Genomic DNA, 21,687 nt, shown 5'->3' on the forward strand with positions numbered 1-21,687 from the left:
TGATTAGAATTCCCAGCTTTCTGATTGGGCGGATTAGAATTCCCAGCTCTCTGATTGAACGGATTAGAATTCCCGGCTCTCTGATTGGACGGATTAGAACTCCCGGCTCTCTGATTGGGTGGAGGGGGAACTCCCCGCTCTCTGATTGGGTGGAGGGGGCGGAGCCAACAAAAAAAAGTGGTGGGGGGGTAAAAAGGGTGGGGGGGTGGATTCAAACTCCCCAACTTACACTACTATTGAGGTACTTTGGGATTTATTTAAATTATTCTTCTGTTCTCATGAGCATTGAAATTTATTTCACTCACTAGCGGGAACCATTGCGAATACATTGATATATAATAATATTCAATTATGTTAGTTTCTTCGACGATTTGTGTCCTCATCTGAAGCTCTGTTACATGGTAAAAATATACATACTAAATCGCCCCCTTAAAATATAAAACACAAATATATTTGAGGTAAACATTTTTCTAAGAAATTACTTCTCTAAAAACAGCTACCATAAGAGCTTTGATATACTCGTATAAATACAATATTATGTAGATATGGTATGGAGGTAGCATCTAAACTAAACTCGTATGCTATGTAACTATTACGTTCGAATTGTTCTCTTCCTACAGATTTCAAATAAAAAAGAACGCATGTCTACTCTTTTTCTTATTTTTACAAGTATAAAGTAATTTATCAAAACCAGTGTTATGCTAAAGCGATTCTGACTTCGAACCTTCCAAATAATCAACCCCACCAACGCCACATCAGGAATGATTGATCACGCATAATTCCAAAACCATATAAAAACACTGACTTGATTAATGTAATTTATAAAATATATGTAAAGGGAATATAAAACATCGCTCTCGCGTGCATTTATATTCTGTTTTCATTCAATGTGAACATTTACAGAGTGAGTAAGGTTTCTGTAGTCAGTCTTTGACAGTTGATAAAAGACCTTTTTTTAATAATAAACTTCTTCTTATCATAGGTCTTAGAACGCTTCGTTTCAAAGATACAGAGTAAAATTTTAAAAAATAGTACACAGTATTTTAATGAAGCTTAGGCTTAGGCTTAATAACCCACTTGCTAGAGGTTTGGCATGGCAGTAATTCCGAAGTGCTCAATTTTTTGCAAGTGACTAATATTTTGCTAGTAAGTCAGAATTAGAGTCGATTTCGTCATGCAGTGGTCCCCCAATGATCCAAAAAACCCTTACAGAAGTCATTCTTTTCAGTATGAAATTTTATATTTTCGTTAAAAAAGCCACTGACATCCTTATGGCTCAAGGGTTTATTTCATTTATTTTATATTTTGTTCTAGTGGCAAAACACCAAATAAATAAGTAATTTCAGGCATATGAACTTTTTATGTTGGAATGAGGTTTTATATCGACTGTGAAAGTTTGACTGACGCTTTATACGTTTGGTGAAAATGCACATAATAAATATCTACGTCACAGTTGCTTCTAATAGATGTTTACTTTAAGGAGAAGGTTCTGAAAACAACATATCAATCATTTATACAAACGTCTAAGGTAGGCTATAATACGTCAATTCTCGCAAGCGGATTTGTAGACTCTACCATAAATAAATGAATTCAAATAAAAGCCATAGTTAAGATATCGGCAAACATTTCACTATTTTTGTCTTACATATTTTTTTTTCTTTAAGGATCGAAAGCATTAGCATACAATATTCTTAGTCGTACATTAATCAGCAACTACTTTTATCTTGCAACTTTTACTTTATATATTTTTATAAATCTAAAGTGTATTCTAATTGTTTGAATGACCTCGTGCTGTCATATACTTTTAGGTTTTAAATAAATGCTATGAACAAAAAAGTTTATAATACAAATAATGCCGTTATTATTATTGTAAAATTATTCTTCTTCAAAATTGTTTGCTTCAGAATTGTTATCTGATGAACTAAAGTATACGAGGCCTGTTCAGAAAATAACCGAACTTAATTTTTTTAACTTTATTAATTTTTATAAATTATTGTTTCCTTCAAAGTACTGTCACCGACCCCCTTCCCCCCCATTCACACAAACCCAGCGGTGTTCCCATTTCGCGAAGCAGTCTTGGATAGCTCCATTTGAACTGACATTTGTTAAATTGGCCTTTAAATTAAGTGATAGTAATTTTTTGCAACCCCCGGCCAGGATAATTCAAAAGTGGTAAGAACTAGAAAAAAAGTTTCTTATAAAAGTTGTAGAGCATAAAATTCTGCATAAAAACGTTATTGACTTTTTCTTGTACTATTAAAATTAACAGTGTTAGGGAGAATAGAAGTTAAGGGATGTTTCAGAAATTTGAAAAATTGTAACAAGCAGAAAAAATCTTATAATTTCAGAGAAATAGATATATTTTTTAATTTTTAATAACAAAGTAATAACAATTTCACAAAGCGAAGTGTTAAAATACCTATACGCATTTTGGACAATATCAATGTCTGATATGTCAAAATATAGGTATTACAACTAAATCTGTAAATCCTTATGTAAGTGGAAAAAAGGCAGAAATGCCTGAAAGAGGTCTAACAATAATTACAAGATATATTATTTTCTTAATAAAAAACCTTTTCTTTTTTTAAATTGTATCTCGTTTATTGTTAGAGTACACAACAAACCTTATATGATTATGCTCGACAGAGAACGTTCTATCCAAATATGTAAAAATACAGAGTGTAACAAAGGTACGTAACATCAGCGGTCATTTTGTTTGGACTTTATTTGTTTTTCTACTATCATTTTCGAAAAATTCATAAAAAATCGTGCAACTTTCGTATTTCACATTTTTTTATAACTTTAAAAACAAAAAAGTTAATGGGATGGAATATATATAGTGAATCACCCGGTACCTACATAAAATTTAATGAAAAACTAATCAATGTTCCGACGTTTTAACTTAAAAGAAAAAATTATTTGACGTTGAAGGAAAAGTTCTACAGATTTGGATAGACTGTTTGCAATAAAAACTTTTATCCGCCTTGAGTTTTTTTCGTAGAAAATTCGCGGGTCCATCAAAAAATTTGAAAACCATAATAAAGTTAAGATCAATTTTTAGTAGCGGAGCATAAGTCAGAACAAATTATTCAAATTCACATTGATTTTATTGAAACAGTCGAATTTTTTAATAATTATGTACCTTTATCCGCTGCTGGCCAATTCCTAACATTGTTATTTTCCACGTGTATTCCACAAAAAAAGGGAAACAAGATACAAAAGTTTTGATTGGCAATTTCTTTGAAGTCAAATAACTTTTTTCGATAACTGAAACCCTCTTTCCGACGTCAATCCATGACGGAGCCACTAAAATAAGTGAGGGGAAATAAAGCTCACGTGAAAAATTGTGTTAAAAGTAATCCAATATAGAATATATTCCAGATATAGGTGCAAATGTTTAATCACGCATTAAATTCATTAAATTAATGTAATTCGAAAACCTGGACCTTTTTAAGATATGATTTTAAAAATTTTATATTTTTGTTAACCACCACTGGAGCATAACTTGAGCGCCTAGTCGTGTTAATAATAAACAAAAAGAGGCACAGAAAGGGAAACTTGTGTTAGTATTTATGCTAGCAAAAAAATTTAAGACATTCTCATGTGTTACTTAAATATTTTTAACCGATACAATACGGGCTGTTACAAATTCGCTTCTCACTACAGGGATCTCGAAAACGGTAAGAGATACAAACTAGCTTAAATGGGGGCAAAGTTGCATAATCAGAGGACCAACATTATGCCTCTAAAAAATCAAGGCTAACATGATTAGTTTTCGAAATATCTGAAAAAAACCGAAATTTTGAAAATCCGTTTTTGTTTCATTTCAGCCTTGTTTGAGGGGATATTGAAAAAAGAAGGCCACTTTTTGCCCTCTATCGAATGGCATAATCAATTTTTATATGTAATGTTTCGTCTCTACAGGACCATCATCAACTTCATTTTTTTAAATACGACCCTGGAAATTTTATTACATTTTTTGCAAACCTTCATGAATTTTTTTATTTAGATTTCTTTGTTTATTGAATTACCGTACACTGTAAGTGTCGTTAGACCCTGTGAAATCCATCTAGTTATTTAAACTATTACTATCCCGCGTTAAAATAAAACATTATTAGAGTTTTATTCCTGTGCGCATTATTATTTCTAAGCTTCTCGAGTGCTCAAAATTCATTCAAATTCCGATCTATTTCAGGATATTCATACAAATACATCTGACATGCTCTTTCACAGTTGCGGCTACAGATATAATAAATTCCAATAATAATACGCTGAATTTCATTTTCAACTTTTGCCAAAACGAAAATGTTTTTGAACATTTACTGAATTTTTTTAAAGAATAATATTCGGTAGGCGTTTTGGTTGTTCATAATCATTTTTAAGAATTAATTTGTCATAATAAAATTAAAATTGTAATGTTTTAATTTTGAGACAACAACTGATTGAGTTATGTATGACCAAGTGATGGTGATAGTTAATAATAATAAATGTTGTATTATAACGTGTGGTGGTAATAGTATAAATAACTAGATGGATTTCACAGGGTCCAACAACATTTACAGTGTACGATAATTCAATAAATAAAGAAATCTAAATAAAAAATTTAGATAAATTTGGAACGAATACACTGAAGATGAATTTTTTGAGACGAAACGTCTGAATCTAGTTCGGGCTGAGGCAGTATAGTATTGGGGGTCAAGAAGGCTTTCAAAAATGTAATAAAATTTCTAGGGTCGTATTTAAAAAAATAAAGTTGTCAATGGTCCTGTAGAGATGAAACGTTACATATAAAAATTGATTATGCCTTTCGATAGAGGGCAAAAAGTGGCCATGAGAGTGTTTTCTTCTTTTTTCAATATCACCTCAAACAAGGCTGAAATGAAACAAAATCGGATTTCCTTAATTTCGTTTTTTTTTTCAAATATTTCGAAAACTAATCATGTTAGCCTTGATTTTTTAGAGGCATAATGCTGGTCCCTGCTGATTTCGCAGCATTGCCCCTATTTAAGCCACTTCGTACCTCTTATCGTTTCCGAGATCCCTGTAGTGAGAAGCGAATTTGTAACAGCCTGTATACAGAACAAAATAGTGATTTTTGAAAAAAAAATTTAGACCAGTTAGGCTCTATCTTCAATGCTTGAATGCTTGATCAAAAAGTTTATCTCAGTTCCAATCTTCTAACTTTTTCTTTGTTTTGACGAATGAATGATGATGAATTTGAAATTTTCAGAATTTCTGAAAATTTGTCGCTGAGTGATTGTTACACAGTGTTTGATACTAAGATAAATTCAGTAATTGTTAAAAGTGGGTAAATTGGATAATTACTAAAAATAAAAATAATAATTTATTAAACATAAAATATTATGAATTTCTGCTTTTATTGTAATTATATTCTATTAAATTAGTTCTCAACCTTATTGATATATCCTCTTTTCATAAATATAGCTTATTTTATTTAATTCTAAACTAAACTTAAACCACCAAAATATAAGAGAATGTATTACTTGAAAGTTCTTTGATTGATGGTTGTGTCACTATGTCAGTAAATATCCTCCTTGGTTCAACTGCAATATCAAAAAACTTAATTATTTATCTGCTACAGCTCAAATAAACAATTCCAATATCTTATATATTGAAAATATATTTGCAGGCGAAATGACTTAAATCCTTGGAATCTAAAACAACCGGGCCAGATTACATTCCGTCTTTCATCCTCAAAAATTGTGCATCTGTGTTACGTAAGCCAGTCGACTTTCTTTTTAATTTAATTCCTAGTACACGTGATTTTCTAAATGCCTGGAAATTATTGCGTATAGGTCAGATTTTTAAGAGTAGAGACTTATCTAATTACCGTCCAGTTAAAATAAGTTGAATTTCGGACAAAACTTTTGAAACTGCCCTTCATTCCTCCTAATATATTCACGTAAGTAATGTAATTACTACTAATTCAATAACGCAATATATCGGAAACCTTTATAATTGATGTAATTTATAGAGACATAACGAATACTTTCGACCATCTCCACCACGAGATTATTTTTGACAAACTTGATCGCAAATTACCTGTATGTCTACTATTTAAATCTTACGTCACGCCAGACTACAATTTGTTCAATGTCAAGGATTTAAATCGACATAATTTAATGCATTATCTAAGCTTCCTCAGGAATCAATTCTGGGTCCTTTGTTTATAACATTTATGTTAACTCTTGTCTTGATACCTACTATATGCGGATGATATGAAAATTTCTCGATCAGTGTCTAACGTTGCACATTGAGAATTGTTTCTTTCAGTTTAATTTGAACTAAGTATATATTTGTTTTTAATTTGTCTTTTGTTTTTCTTGTTTCTGTTATTACTTGTATCATTTTTGATATAACCTGTTTTGTGTAACTCGCTTGTTCTGTAAATGGTTTTGCTGTTAGGCAGTATATTAAAATAAAATAAAAATAAAATTAAATAACATGTTTATCTGATTACGGCTAGCTACCAACGAAAATATCACGTTATATATTTGGTCGCTATAAAGGATCCCCTTACATAACCTAAAGCAGTTTTAATTGATAAGAGGATATATTTCATTCAACGTCTTTCCCCCTTGTAGGGAACATTTATCTTTTACATAAAAGACATGCCTCCTTTGAGAATCTACGCATGGCTAATAATATAAAGGATCTGCGTTTGTGGAACAAAGATATATTCTCCTCGTAACGTTATTGGCATAACAATATATCAAATTTACCAGAAAATCTCATATAGGACTTGTGAGACATGCTATAAAGCTGCTATTTTCTAAAATTATGCATGTACAGGGTTCCAGTTTTAAGTAGAACAGTTCTGGCAGATGATTTAATAGTCTAAACAAAAAAATTTAACCGAGACGTAGCAAAGTAAGTTTGAGCTTTGAGAAAAGTCACTTATTATATACACCGTAATAATGTAAGAGTTTAATTAAAAGCCTTTGTTCTCGAAAATCGTCCACATTAGGAAGTTCTAACAAGAGTACATTGTTTTTAGAAAATAAAATTGTACATTAGAAATTGGAACCCGAATGGTAAAAACCTAACCTTAAAAAAAGTAGAACTTAATATGTAATAGGAATGTAGAAAAAACTAGCGCCCTCTACGAAATATACAAAAAATAATTAGACCATCTTATTTGGCATCCTTAAAAACCTCGGAATACCAAATTTCATAAAAATATTTTGCACCGTTTGGAAATTTTCATAAAAATGTTATTTAAAAAAATTTATTTTGTCGCTCTGTATCTCGAAAACAAGAGGAGATAGACATATAGTTCATATGACAAAAAATTCTCATTTTTTGTCGTCCTCACCCCCTGTATTTCCCCCCTGTATTTATGGGTCTTTCTGAAACACCCCGTATTGTATATTTATATGGAATTTTGCTTAATACATGAAAATATCTTATTAGAAATTATAAATACATGTACACATTTTTTACGAAATTTTTTTCATCACTTTTTGTCGGACTGACGATTTGCGGATATATTTTTGTCGGACATTACAATTTTTGTTTATAAAAAACACTTTTCTATCGTGTGTTATTTTTGTCCGACATGTGGTAATCGATTTATCATACCCCGTGAAAAGTCCGATTTCCAGCTGTCGGACTGAAAAAACGCGGCTTGAAATTTGTCGGACAAAAATACTTTTTGACTAAATTAATTATTTACAATTAATTTTACTAAAAATTACCTATGTGGTAATTGATTTTCAATACACTGTTATTTTGACATGTTTAGACCGGTAGACACGTCAATGTCGGAAGAATTTCTGTCGGACAAATTTAAATCGGCATTTGCAACAAAATTTCCAGTTACTAAAGCTAAAAATAAAAGATGTGGTCTTGTAACTACTATATGTCAAACAAAACTTAACAAATTTTTCAACTATAAATCAGCTGCACACTCATAATATTAGATCAAAGAATAATTTAACTACTAACTATTTAGGACTAAGTAAGACTAGAAATGGTACGGGTTATATAGGAATACGTCTTTACAATGCCCTACCAATCCACATAAGGAATCTCAATCCTAATCAATTTAAAAATAGGATAAAAAAATTTCTTTTAAGAATTGCTTTTTATAATATTGAGCAGTTTTTTGACAGTGACTTTAATAATTTGTGAGCTCCGAGCTATTGTGTTTGTTTTTAATATTGTTTTATCTGATTTTATTTATTCTGTTACAATGTAAATTTTAATCTGTATTCATATTTTTACTAATTTTAGGATTATGTATGTATGTAACTGTGTTGTAATTTGAAAATATCAATGTTTCTTTTCTGACGTGTGTAAACACTTTGTGTAATAACACGAATCAATAAAAATGTAAAAATGTAAAATGTAAATGTAAATTGGTAAATATTTTTTAGAGGTCAAATTTCCATTTATAAAATATCCACTAGTTCATTACAACTTCGTTTTCTATCACCACATCCTATGATCATTAAAACTTCGCTCAGTTTCACTTAAACGTGTCATTTTTGCAAGAAAATTATTCACACTAAATGTATTTTTGACATGTGCTGTCAAGATAATTACTATTAAACAAAAGAACGACACGGCGTATTATGGAGCTAGAAACTTTCAAAGGTAACTTGATGGACTATAAATTTAATAAATTAAAATATTTTTGTATAATTTATAAGAAAATAATTTTCAAACTTCGATATCTCGATAACGGTTAATTTAGCTACATGATGTGCTATATGAATTTTGTTTAGAATTTCGAGAAAAATTGAAATAATATTTCAATATTATAATTCAATAATAATATACAGGGTGTTCCATTAAAGAAAAATCAATTTTATTTTGTCGTCTGATCCTGTATATTCAATTTTTCTTTGTTGTAATAGATTTTAAAAAACCCTAAAACGTTTGTGTCTCATGATTTTGCGATAGCTTTCTTACTTTAGGAGATAATCGACCGTTTTCATACATACAGCAACCCTGTATAATATAAATAATGCTGATCTAAACAAAAGGGGAAATACACCGGTAAACGATTTTAGTTGCTTTTTTCATTATATAAAACATCCCCAACAACACAAACATATTGGAAAAGCATTTTTTCCACGTATTGGCCAAATATTGTACAAGACAGATTTTGACATAATACCGGTTGACAATATAAACCCATTATGGGTCCAAGATTAATCTACTGGATGTGTTGTTGACTGCATATATTGGACGTCGATTTTCTCCGTTCGCGCTCTGATATTTTAGACCAAAATTACATTTAAAATAAATATATGTGCCAAATTTCAAACAAATATCTCTAAAATCACCGAAGCTTTTTTAAAATATTGACTTTAACACCCTGCATTTTGAAAATTGGGCTCCAAAATGAAAAGTGGCATAAGGAAAGTCCTATTATTTTAGTCCAAAGAATATGTGGTTAGCGGCTTTACCTACTTATTTGTAACACACTGTATATTTGAAAATGATGATTTCTCTTAGAATTCAAGTAATAAGTTTTAACAGTAACGGGAAAAGAATATGCTGTAGCAAATTTTAAAAGTTCTCTACAAAATTTTTCTTACAATTTTTTTCCGAGAATAATGAGAAATAAGGAAGTAACATTTATTGCGGTCCACCCTCTACATTCTTCTTTGTTTTGCAGATGTACGCCTTACTTTGTGTGATATCACAATACCAGGAATTGAAACAAGGAAGAGGGAGAGCCAGAGATGATCAAATGTATAGGGTAAGGAATCACAGATTTCAAATTTAATAAAAGTAAAATTTCAAGGGTTAGATACCTTCCATATAAATAAAATTTCAAATAATGAAACTCGGTATCTCCGCTGAATATAGCATTGTATTTCATCGTAACTTTTATTAGAACGGCGTCTTTCCTTTAAATTTAACATAAAATAATACAGAATTTCGTAAATGATTACAAGTCACGTGATTGTCAGGCGCACGCCACCACCATTGCACGATTGGCACTGTTAAATAAAAAAAATCCCTAAATCCAGCAAATTTTCCTATGTACTGCAAATGTAAACATTACAGTTATATTATTTCTTTAAAAGACCAACAGTCGATAAATTAATGCAAAAAATTAAAGGGTCAAATGAATCTCCGAAATTTTTCCGGGATTTTTGACAGACTGTATTTAGGGGAAAAATGGTTGTATCGGGAATTAAAAAAATGAATTTTGAAGCTCTAAGATTCTAGTTTTTAGATCTTTCGGTCGAAATTTTTTAGGAGCTACGGTTATCATGCAATTCTAAGAAATAGCGCGACAAAAATTCTAGCTTGTTTATTCAGCTTCAATTTCCTTCTTTTTAAATTTCGATACAACCATTTTTCATCGAAATATCGGACTTTTTCGCATTATCTTAGTTTAGAGTATATTTGTATGGTTCGTCCTAATTTTTTTCTTTAATGACATCCCGAATATTTGAAAACCGTGCAAGAACTTACTAAGTCGTTGTTTCACTTCTTCGTTCAGAAATACTGGGATGTTTCTTTAGAAACGCCTAACACGATCTTGCTCTTATGGTTTTGGTAATTTTTAATTTTACCATAATTTCATTGCCAGCGCGAAGAACAAAACTTTTCAAGCAAAATTACTGGTCAGGTGGCTTGTAATCATTTATGCATGCTCCGTATATTAATCAAACTTTGATCTGGATTAAATATGCATCGTTACCTTCAGTAACCGAAATACAATATCTTTTTAAATAATACCCACAACTTACTGGTGAATTGAGCCATTTTTATGTTATATAAAATAACTTTGTGGAAAAATTCTAATGGCCAATTACACTTAGCGAAGGAACGTTTAAGCTCTACATCATCGTTTGACATGTGTGACAGTTAACGTCAAGGGTAAAAGGTTCCAAACAATTTCATACCATAACACTAGAGTCGGTGCAAAAATGAAGCAGTAAAATATTGCTCTAAGATGATTGGCATTGATAGGAAAAAGTATATTGTGAATATCTATCTTTTACACATACCTAATTTTAATATAATGCGAGGCGTAAACAAGTCAGCTTTTTATCTAGTGAAATGTGTTTTACTCCTAAATGAAGAATCTTTATTTTTAGTTGAATTTCAAGCGACAGTCTATAAGAACGTTTTCCGAAATACAAAACTACATAGAAAAAAAATAGATACGTATTTCATTCCTTTTTGATATTTTAATTATAGATTATTACAGAGAGCTTTTTGATTTCACGACACAATTTGAAAGATTATTTAAAATTTGTTTTCGAGATATAACATTTAATGTAAGAAATATTAGCAGGAATTGCCATTAAGAATCCCAGAATTTCGATACAACTAATTATTTTGCAAATCCAGTTAGTATAGTCTCTCCGGAGTCATTTGAACATGTATAAAAACTAGCAATAAAATTTAATGAGTTTTATAGGCGTCCCTAAAAAAGTTTTCTGGTAAAGGTAAAAAATTATACAATAATTTGTATATAATGTGTAGAAAATTTCTATGTCCATTGGACCAACGACATATTTTAATTATTTATGTCCTTAAACAATTTTATTATATACAGGGTGTTTCAGGATTAAGTCGACAAACTTTAAGGAGATATTCTTCATAAAAAAATAAAAAAAAAACAAGTGTAATTTTTTTTCCAGAGGGCGTTAAAGATTTTTTAAAAATTCGAATTTTTTAAATAACTTCTAAATGAGGAAGGCTATTTAAGCCCAATTTGGCATGACACATCTTCCTATACGATACCATTTTTTCATAGAAGTAGAAGTCCCGCAAGCAACCAATGGTGGAGTTATGAGGACTCAGACTCATTAAATTATAAAAAAAATTAATACGTAATAAAAATTTTGCTGTTTTTAGATAGAACAGTTTGTTATTGACAAAAAGTGTACATTCACTTTTTTCCTAACTCTTATAGTTTCATGGCAAAATTGATATTTCGGAAGGGTGCTTCTGGATTCTGTTGATAAACTTTAGGAAGACGTTCCTAATAAAACCTAAAAAAATATAGTACCTATTAAAATTGGTCTTAGTATCGAGTATGTGTGAGTGAAATAAGCCTTTTTGTCTCCCCTTCCCTTGGGTTTAACCAATAGTATTAAAATTATTTAGGAGTTGCTTCGTTTTTGAGATATACGATGCTTTTTTTAGAAAAAAAAATGATGTTGATGAAAACAATAGAAATATTTAAGTACCTAACATCAAATAATGTGACTATGTCGTAATGCGACAACGTAACGACCCTTGCAATACTCTTACATTTTTTCAGGCGGTTTATAGTCACTTCATTTACTTGTGTTGTGTACTTTGTGTACTACTACTCGACAGAATCCAGAAACACCCTTCCGAAAAATCAATTTTGTCATGAAACTATAAGAGTTAGGAAAAAAGTGAATGTACACTTTTTGTCAATAACAAACTGTTCTATCTAAAAACAGCATCATTTTTTATTTTCAGTAGGGCCGTATTAATTTTTTTATAATTTAATGAACCTGAGTCCCCATAACTCCGCCACTGGTTGCTTGTGGGACTTCTACTTCTATGGAAAAATGGTATCTTATATAAAGATGAGTCGTGCCAAATTTGGCTTAAATAACCTTCTTCATTTAGAAGTTATTTAAAAAATTCGAATTTTTTTAAAAATCTTTAACGCCCTATATTTTGAAAATGAGGCGTATGGAAAAAAATGTATTCTTGATTTTTTTCTTATTTTTTTTGTGAGGAATGTCTCCTTAAAGTTTGTCGACTTAATCCTGAAGCACCCTGTATATTGATGGTAAATTTCGTTTTGTTCCGTTTCAAAGGGTCTCCAAATGCCATGTTGTAACAATATTAGTAAACAAAATATTCCTCTTATTTCTCCCTTTCGCAATTGTAATATGAATGATTAATATAAGGTGCCTATAATAAATTAAAATTACCTGAATCACACCAAATTCCGCATTGCTGCACTGCACTGCTAGGCCATTTGTCGACAACTGTATTTATGGCCAGGTCGTCCAGTTCGGCTGTATTTGTGCCGCGTTTGCCCGCGCGCTCATTCTTCAACTGTGCAACCAGACCTGTATATGGGTATGACTAAATAAATATGGGAACAATTTTATCAAATATTTCAGTGCCGAGTTGCTGCGTCAGCGACCGAACCTTCTACATACTGCCAACCTCTTAGTTCATCAATTGAGATCGGAAAAACTATACATTCAATTTTCAAAGTAATTTGAAAATATGGTATTGAAAATAATGACAAAACTAAATTATAAAATAAATAAATCATATCCGTGGCAAAAAATTACTGTAGATCTACTTTTGGATCATCTGTGCATAATTCATTTGTTATACTTATACCAGTACAACTTGTCTGTAACCAAAGTTGAGAAAAAAACAGTCCTCAGTTACATTTTCCATATTTTCCTCTTCTTATTAATCGATTGTATTTTAATATCATTTGCCCATGTGTATGGATACTTGCGAAAGCATTCCTCCGTCAAACATCTCACTTACTTGCAATATAACCTACTATTTTCTTTTCAGATACCAAATGTCCACTACAGCTCCCAGCCAACTGCGACCAGCTACTTTAGTTCGAGGAAGCCAGTGACGTATTACGAAACAAAACCTACACCAACGCAAAGTCCGACAGGCATCCCACCCTCTGCTCCAAGCATACCCGATATCCTGTCGCCGAATATTAATAACAGAAGGGGATCTAGGAAATCGGTCAAATTCCCCGATAACTCAAACCTAACCCTTCACAATGGATCGCAACTATTAGATCCATGGTCGATAGAAGTGAAATCCCCCATGTTGCTTCCCAAAGGGATCGACACCGCACCCCTTTTAGATTCAAGTGTGCCACAAGTAACTCAATCTAGTGTGTAGGAGTTAAGGATTTGTATATACTTGTAAATGTTGTTTTTGAGGTTTTTTAACACGTTTTTACAAGACAAACTAATGGAAGTGTACATAGATGTAAACAAACCAGTGTATAAATTTTGTATTTGTCAAATATAAGAGTAGTTTATTTGTGTCAATAATGTCAATTAAATAACGACCGTCAATAATATGTTTTTATTTAAACATGACGGTTTATATATTAGCAGAAATATTTTGTACCTTTTTTATCTCTTAAAGAAGATCCAAAATGACGTTGAATGTTGGATTAATATTTAAACTGTCGTTATATCGAGCCCAAATTAAAAACATGTTATACATATCGTTCGTTATTGAAGTATAGAAGTAGTAATAAATAAATTTGAATGAATTTTAATAAGTTTCTTATTGCCTTTTTACCCACATACTTTGTGCTCAACTGTTTTCGAGATACAGGGTGTTAAAAACAGGGTGAAGTTAAAAAATCTCATATTTATTCAAATATCTGTTCAAAATGAAGCTTAGGCTAATCTAATTAATGAAAGGAAAAAATTCAATGAATTGGTATAACTCTGTCAATCAAAGGCGGAGAATCTCATAATTTCAACGCCACTGGGTATTTTGAAAATATTAAGAAAAAAAGTGTATATTTACTTCACTTTATTCGAAAAGCTAGCCACTTTCAACTTATTGTCACTTTTAATTAAAAACAAAACATAAAATACCTTTCAAACATTTTATTTCATGAAAGAAATATAGAACTTTTTCAAAATACTGTTCAAAACACAGCCGAAGTATCCAAAAAGAATAATTATCTGACGTATATTCAGTCGGAAACATAATTACCAAATAAATTTAACATTTCTAGATAAGCGATTAGTTTTTATTTTTATTGGTTAAAATACACCTCAATTTCATTTTGAACAAAAAATTTCTGTAGATTCTCTCTACGACCCAAATATTTTGGAATTATTTTCAATGTATTCAATTGCGCGGTATGCTTGTTTTAAGTTTAAAAAAATAATAACCGGAGAATGACTCGTTTTTCGAATAAAATAAAAGATACGCTTTTTACTGAAAGCAACATTGGGCACTAAATGTACATACTTATCCAATTTTCAAAATACCTACTGGAGTTGAGATTCTCAGTGATTGTACTTCACAATACTCCGACAAATAGTTGGCCAAACACGCGCGCGCGCGCTCTTCCCTTAAAAAATCGCGATGTGTGTTACACGCTTTAAAAAAATTAAAAATCACTAAGGGATTTTTTTAACAGTCCTTGATTGCTCGGAACTTTATACTAATGCCTTAAAGTGCAATTAAAAATAAAATAAAAACAAATGAATCGTATAGCATAGAACAAAGCCACACTTTTTCCGTGATCCGAAAGATTGTATTTTTTCGAAATAAAAGAATTTGTGGTGTATTACTACACCAATTTTTTGTATTTAGTTAGTTATATCATTAGCCAACTTTCTTTAATTTAAGTGTAGAATATTTCTGTCTTTTATTATTCAAGTCGTACAGGACAAAGGATATGTTCAGTGCTATGTTGAGAAAATGTTGTGAAGAAACATATAAAGATTGTATTTAAAATAAATTTAATACATTCCTTGGCTAGAAACAAAACAATAGTTTTTCAAATAACTTTAAAACTAATATACAGGGTGTTTGTAAATAAGTGCGAAATATTTTAGAGGGTGGTTACCGAAGTTATTTTGTAAAAAAAGTTCATATAAACTTAGGTCGAAATATGCTTCTTTTCCGAGTGTTTAAATTTAAATTTTTTATTTATTTTTATTAATTATTTCAAAGAGTTTTAAAGATATTGATTCGAAATTTGAAAAACGCTTTGGAGTTAAAAATATTGATTCGAAATTTGAAAAACGCTTTGGAGGAATAAATGTGCATTTTTTGGGGTGATCCGAATATTTCTACTTCCGCCAGTGGCATTCGTGCGAGAATGCCATATTTTTTTTAATAAGAAGAAATGGTACGCCACTGACTTTTTCCCGTTTTGATATTTTTTAGAAATCCGCCATCAATTCTGAATGAAATTTAATTTTTTTCGTAGGATGCACTGTTTTTGAGGCAAAAAATCAAACATATTTTACTGCAAGTTGTGTATTTTTAATTTTTATTGATACGTTATCTAGTAGGTTACTGTCAATATTTCTAAATAAAATATAACCATCAAATTTCGAGTCAATATCTTTAAAATTCTTTGAAATAATTAGTAAAAATAAATAAATTATTAAAATTTAAACACTCTGTATCTCGGAAACGAAATATATTTCGACTTACGTTTATATGAACTTTTTTCCACAAAATAACTTCGGCTACCACCCCCTATAATATTTCGCACTTATCTACAAACACCCTGTATATATAAACCTAAACATGTTTTCTAGGGGTCTCAGGGTTGTTTCAAAGAAATGAAATAGTTCTCAATTTTGGGAAAATATATTCGTTTTTACTCGAAATCCATAGAAGATATTAATTATAACTGAAGGTAAACAAAAAGTTATGGGGACGAAAGCCCCGAAATAAAACACTCTATATGTCACTTTCTTACATAGGTATTCTAGTAATGTCTTTCCTCAAATAAATAAGGCTTATAAAATGAAATTCGGAAAATCATAACTTATGTCCAAAACAACTTAAACTGAAGAGTTATATCTGCCATCAAGTTAATGGGATTATAATATTAGAGAATGCAAAGGTCGATACCTGCAATTTCCCTATTATGTGGCCTATAAATTTTAGGAATACGGGGAGATTACTGGGATTTCAGAATTCCTGTTCCTAAATAAGTTAATCTGGGGGATTTGGCCTAATACCTCCGAATTTGTAGAAAAAGTTACCTGAATCAAACAAATGTATGCTTTTCCAAGCTAGGATACTGTTCCAGAGTCGTCCATGAGTGTATTTCATTTAAACAAATATGGCAAACTGGAGTAGGTGATAGAGGCTTTAAAATATTAATATCAGAAAAAATATATAAGTACAGGGCATTTCAATTTTCATTTATTGTAGGTTTAAATAATATCGCGGAAATGTAATTTATTGTCATTGTTATGACTATTTTATGATTCGATTTCTTTTTTTTTCAATTTTTCGAAGAGTTCATCAGAGCTCTAGAATTACAGAGTTATGGATATTTTTATGGGGTGAGTTAAAACCTGAAAAAAAAACTATACCTACGTGAACATATAAAATACATTGTTGTATACAGCAGTCCTTAGTCTTTTAATATCAATTATTTTCAAAAGAATAAAACACATATTTAGTTTAAATTAGTTTCTTTATTGGTATTGTGTATAAACAAATAATTTACACAAGAGAACAGTACACAAAATAAGAGATAAAAATTAATAAAAATAGATGTAAAGCATAGTTAAAATAGAATTAAAAATAATAAAATAGTTTATACATTTTTTATCAAGGATTCTTATGTGCTATAAAATGCCTTATTCAACAGAAACTCCTTTATCCTGTATTTAAAGTATTTGCAATTTAAATCTTTAAATGTTTTTGGTAATGAATTATAAAATTTAATACCCCAATAAATAACTTGTCTTCGAGAATTTCAAATAAGGGTTTTATAAAGTACCATTAATTCTGGTAAAGTGGCAATGAATCTCGAACACAGTATACTTTTCTGTATTGTTCTTTATGTGTAGTAGTCGTTGTAAAATGTGTATATACAGGGTAGTGTTAATATTCTGAGTTGAATGAGTTTTTGCCTGCAATTACTCCAATATTAAGTCCAGCTATTATCTATATTGCTCTTCTTTATAGAGCAAATACATAAGCAGTTTTTAAATTTATAAATAATTTGGTTTTTGTATTATTTAGTTTTACCAACCACTGTAAGCAATGATGTATTTGGTGTTTTTAAATGTGTTCATATCCCTGGTAGCACAATCGTGTGCAATTCTAATACAAGTTGTTTCAAGTTTACTTGAAATAACCAAATTGTGTCAGATTGTTTTGTGTCTATTGCTGAAATTTATATCGCTTCTTATGCAAGATACTTTTACAATACTTGCACCAGACTTAACCAAAAGTACTTGAGTCCAAAGGAGTGAATTAGTATAAGTTAAGTGCAATATGTCTTACTTAATTCTAATATAAGTCTGCAACATAGTCACTTGCTTTAATTTAGCCCTTTGTGCTCAAGTGCCCTGAATCAAATCCATTGAAAGCTTTGATCAAGACAATTGCACAATGAATCTTGCAGTAAACCTGATGCTGATTTCAGCAGTAGGTACACAGCAGTTTTGTATAAGTATCTTGTGCAAGATTTTGCTACCAGGGATATTTCCAAAATTTTATTGTATCCAAAATGATGTCATTTCGTAGCTCTGACGAAGATTTAAGCAGCGCGCACTGAGTATGCTCGTTTGAATCCCGGGTTTTCAAATCCATGTCGAGGTGCATTTTATGGACTGATGAGGTGACTTTTACAACAGCTGGTATTTATAATAGAAAAAATACTCATACCTGGGCAAATGAAAATCCTCACTGTAATATGGAAATTCCAAGTCAAGGACGCACTTCGTTTAGTGTTTGGTGCGATATATTGAGAAATAAAATCATTGGCCCACTATTTTATGAAGATGCTTTGACTGGGGAAAGATACCTGCATTTTCTTGAAAATCAAATAGAAAACAAATTGGAAGACCAGCCGCTGAACACTATACCAATTTAGTTTGGCACCAAGACGGAACGCTTCCGCATAGAACCAGAGCATTACGAAATTATTTAAATAATAGATTTGATTTGTGGATTGGTAATGGAGGAAATATTCAATGGCTTACACCCTTGGACAGTTTTCTGTGGGGTTACTTAAAAAACGTTTGTAAGGAAACTAGTGTAAACTTAGATGAACTAAAACATAAAGTTGGTCAATGTATACAAAATTTAAATGAATTTAATTCCCATTTCATACTAAATGCAGTTCTGAAAATTAATGAGGATTATACGAAGTGCATCAATAATAATGGCGGTCACACTGAGCATCTGTGACCATTTGTGTTTTAGTTGGTTTTGATTAATTAGGTATTAAAATTATGTTAAGTTACTAATGATTTTTATTATTATCATAAAATAAACGGATAACTTCAAATTTTGTGAAAATAGTTTGTGTTATAGGAAATAAATTAATGATGATAAATATACTTCTATCAAAGTCATTTGTTTATTCCGTGTGCCTTGTCCATAGCCACTACGAATAGTTTTAAATTGAAATATGTCGAAAAGTCCTGAATTAAACAGTAACGTATTATAAATTTTTGAAAAGAGAAAAATTTAACGAAGCTAAGTATGCACTAATATAGGGTGATTCACAACTTATCCAAAAAAAAAAATGGGAATACATGCAGCATGAGAAATGGAATCAATATCGTAAAAAAAATTGTAAAATCCTTATAGTTTCCGAGAAAAAAAATATTGAAGTTATAGTACATTCAACCACTACATAGTTGGACAACTGTAGTATCTATCGTCATTCGCCACGTGGCCTCAGCGACTCCGAATACTGAATTCGGATTTTGCAATCGTCGTTGCGATTTTTACCTGTTATCTGTGGTGTTTACATTAGGTTTTTAGTAGTTAGTGTCAAAAATGGGTAGTTAGTGTCAAAAATGGTTTGCGTGTACTCGGAGTTGATGGATATCGTTTTAATTTATGGTGAAGCATTTGTGTTATGGTGAAACAAGACAACATTTGTGTTAGTTCGTAGAAACTGAGTACAACGGCCCCAAATGTGTTTACACATCGCTGGATAAAACTTTGAACAATTGTTGTAACATCGGGTATGTCAAATGATTTTATTATTTAAAAACCCAAATTAATTTTATTAATTAATAAATTCAAAAGCAGTTGAATTTGCCGATATAAAATAGATGCGATAAAATTATATTTACATATTTCTTTCCTTGCGAAAGTTTTTGTCCGTTTTTATCACACTGCCATGCCAGTCGCATTGTGCGAAGTCAGGTTTTACAGTGGATCAGTTTCCAGTGCCGTGCAGAAGTGTATTTTTAAATCATTTTCGAACTGCCCTTTTTGATTTTTTCTTTACAAAATTGTATTTGTAAGAGTCCCCTGTACATCCAGATTTTTTTTGTGTAAGTTCTGAATCACCCTGTATAGAGTTCCATTTTAAAAAATTTTTTTCTTTAATTTAGTGATTTCTATTATTCAATTGTTTTTTTCTAATACTGTATTATAAAAATTCATAAAAAAGCTAAAACTTTTATATTAAAAACTTGTTTGATATTTCAATAATAAACTCACAATAAGTTGTCAGATTATAGTGACTAACCCTGTACAAGTAGTATGCTATGCCTATGGACATTTTAATGATATTAAATTAAATCGCACACTAAGTTTAGCTTAAAAACTACATTTGTCAATTTTTCTTCAAGTTGCTACATTTTGAATAAAACGGCAAACCAAAATTAAAATTGATATTTAAAAAGAAAGATTTTGAGACCTGTTTCTATGAAAATTTCGATAGTGAATGTGACTGTTCCCACAAAAAAAATTGTTTGGATAAATACATTTAATTGTATTAGTCTTCCTTTCTTTTAGAAAGTACAATTACTATAAAAAAAAATTATTCTTTGTTGATTTAATACCAGATGCAATGATTTAAAGATTTCATTTAAATAATGCATAAATACAAAAAGTAAAATAATAAAACCTACATGTTTACTCATATATTAAATTATAAACATATTAACATTTTGTGGTTATAATGACAATACATTAGTTGTGAATTTGCCAATAATATTTATTATTCAAATATTAAAAAGAAGTTAAATTACATCTCAAAGATATCAAATCATATCGTATAGCTATGCTAGAAACGTAAGTTCTACAACGAATAATAAATGACACCTGAATATTCAATATGTCAACTAATTTATGGTGCTATTTTCTAGCATCCTATAAAGACTGTAACTGAAATAAAAGTATGAATGTCAATTTTATAGTTGATGTAACTAATAATATTCCAAAAAGTATTAATCAACTATTCTTAAAAACGTCACAAAAAATAAAATGTTTCTGTAAACATTAAGATTAAGTACATTATTTTTTATCTTTGCTCTTTTATCTCGGTATAAATTTACTACACTAATCTTTGATTACGTTTTCCGCAACATTAAAAAAGTTATAAACAATAATCATATTAATATCATATAGATTTGTACCAAGTTACTGGCCTTGCCTAAATGTCAGTCCATCTTAACTTAGTTTTTATTTTTGAGTTATCTGAAGAAATGTGACGCCGTATTATGTCATATTTTACTCATTTCATATTTATGATATGGGAAATATTAATATGGGATTCGATGGTTCACCTCTATGATAAAAAATAATATAGATATGGTTATTAGGGCATACCAAAACAGAAACAGACTAGAGAGATTGACCAAACAACTACTATTGCAATACTGAAAGCTTTTTTTTTTTTAATTATAACATAATATAAACAGTATTATATCTAAAATAATATGAGTTTAGTCAGTATACAAATTCTAATGTCTATAAAAAATTTTTCGTCGATAGCTACACCATATTTAACATTTTATATCATTTAGTAAGTTAAGGGGTGACATTTACAACCAATAACCTGACACCAGTATAACAATTTACATACATCTATAAGCATTAAAACAATTCTAGATTATTTGATGTATTTCATATTCTGCATATAATATATAATTTTCAACACACGTAAACGATTATAACATTTTTATAACAATTTTATAAATTAATAAGCTTAGGAATATTTGGCAGCTGTAATCT

The 21,687-nt window shown here is 30.2% G+C and overlaps 1 protein-coding gene across 1 annotated transcript; it reads left to right on the top strand.

Annotated features, from left to right (window-relative positions):
• Positions 1 to 9,599: 9,599 nt before the first annotated feature.
• LOC108915234 lies at positions 9,600 to 14,175 on the top strand (the record flags this gene model as incomplete). The annotated part of the gene is made up of 2 exons (XM_018721207.1): positions 9,600 to 9,733; positions 13,525 to 14,175. Coding segments are annotated over 2 exons (482 nt in total), but the record flags the coding sequence as incomplete, so codon positions are not given.
• Between the last annotated feature and the right edge of the window lie 7,512 nt (positions 14,176 to 21,687).

Source organism: Anoplophora glabripennis, unplaced genomic scaffold, assembly GCF_000390285.2.
Source record: "Anoplophora glabripennis isolate ALB-LARVAE unplaced genomic scaffold, Agla_2.0 scaffold915, whole genome shotgun sequence".
Taxonomy (NCBI): Eukaryota; Metazoa; Arthropoda; class Insecta; order Coleoptera; family Cerambycidae; genus Anoplophora; species Anoplophora glabripennis.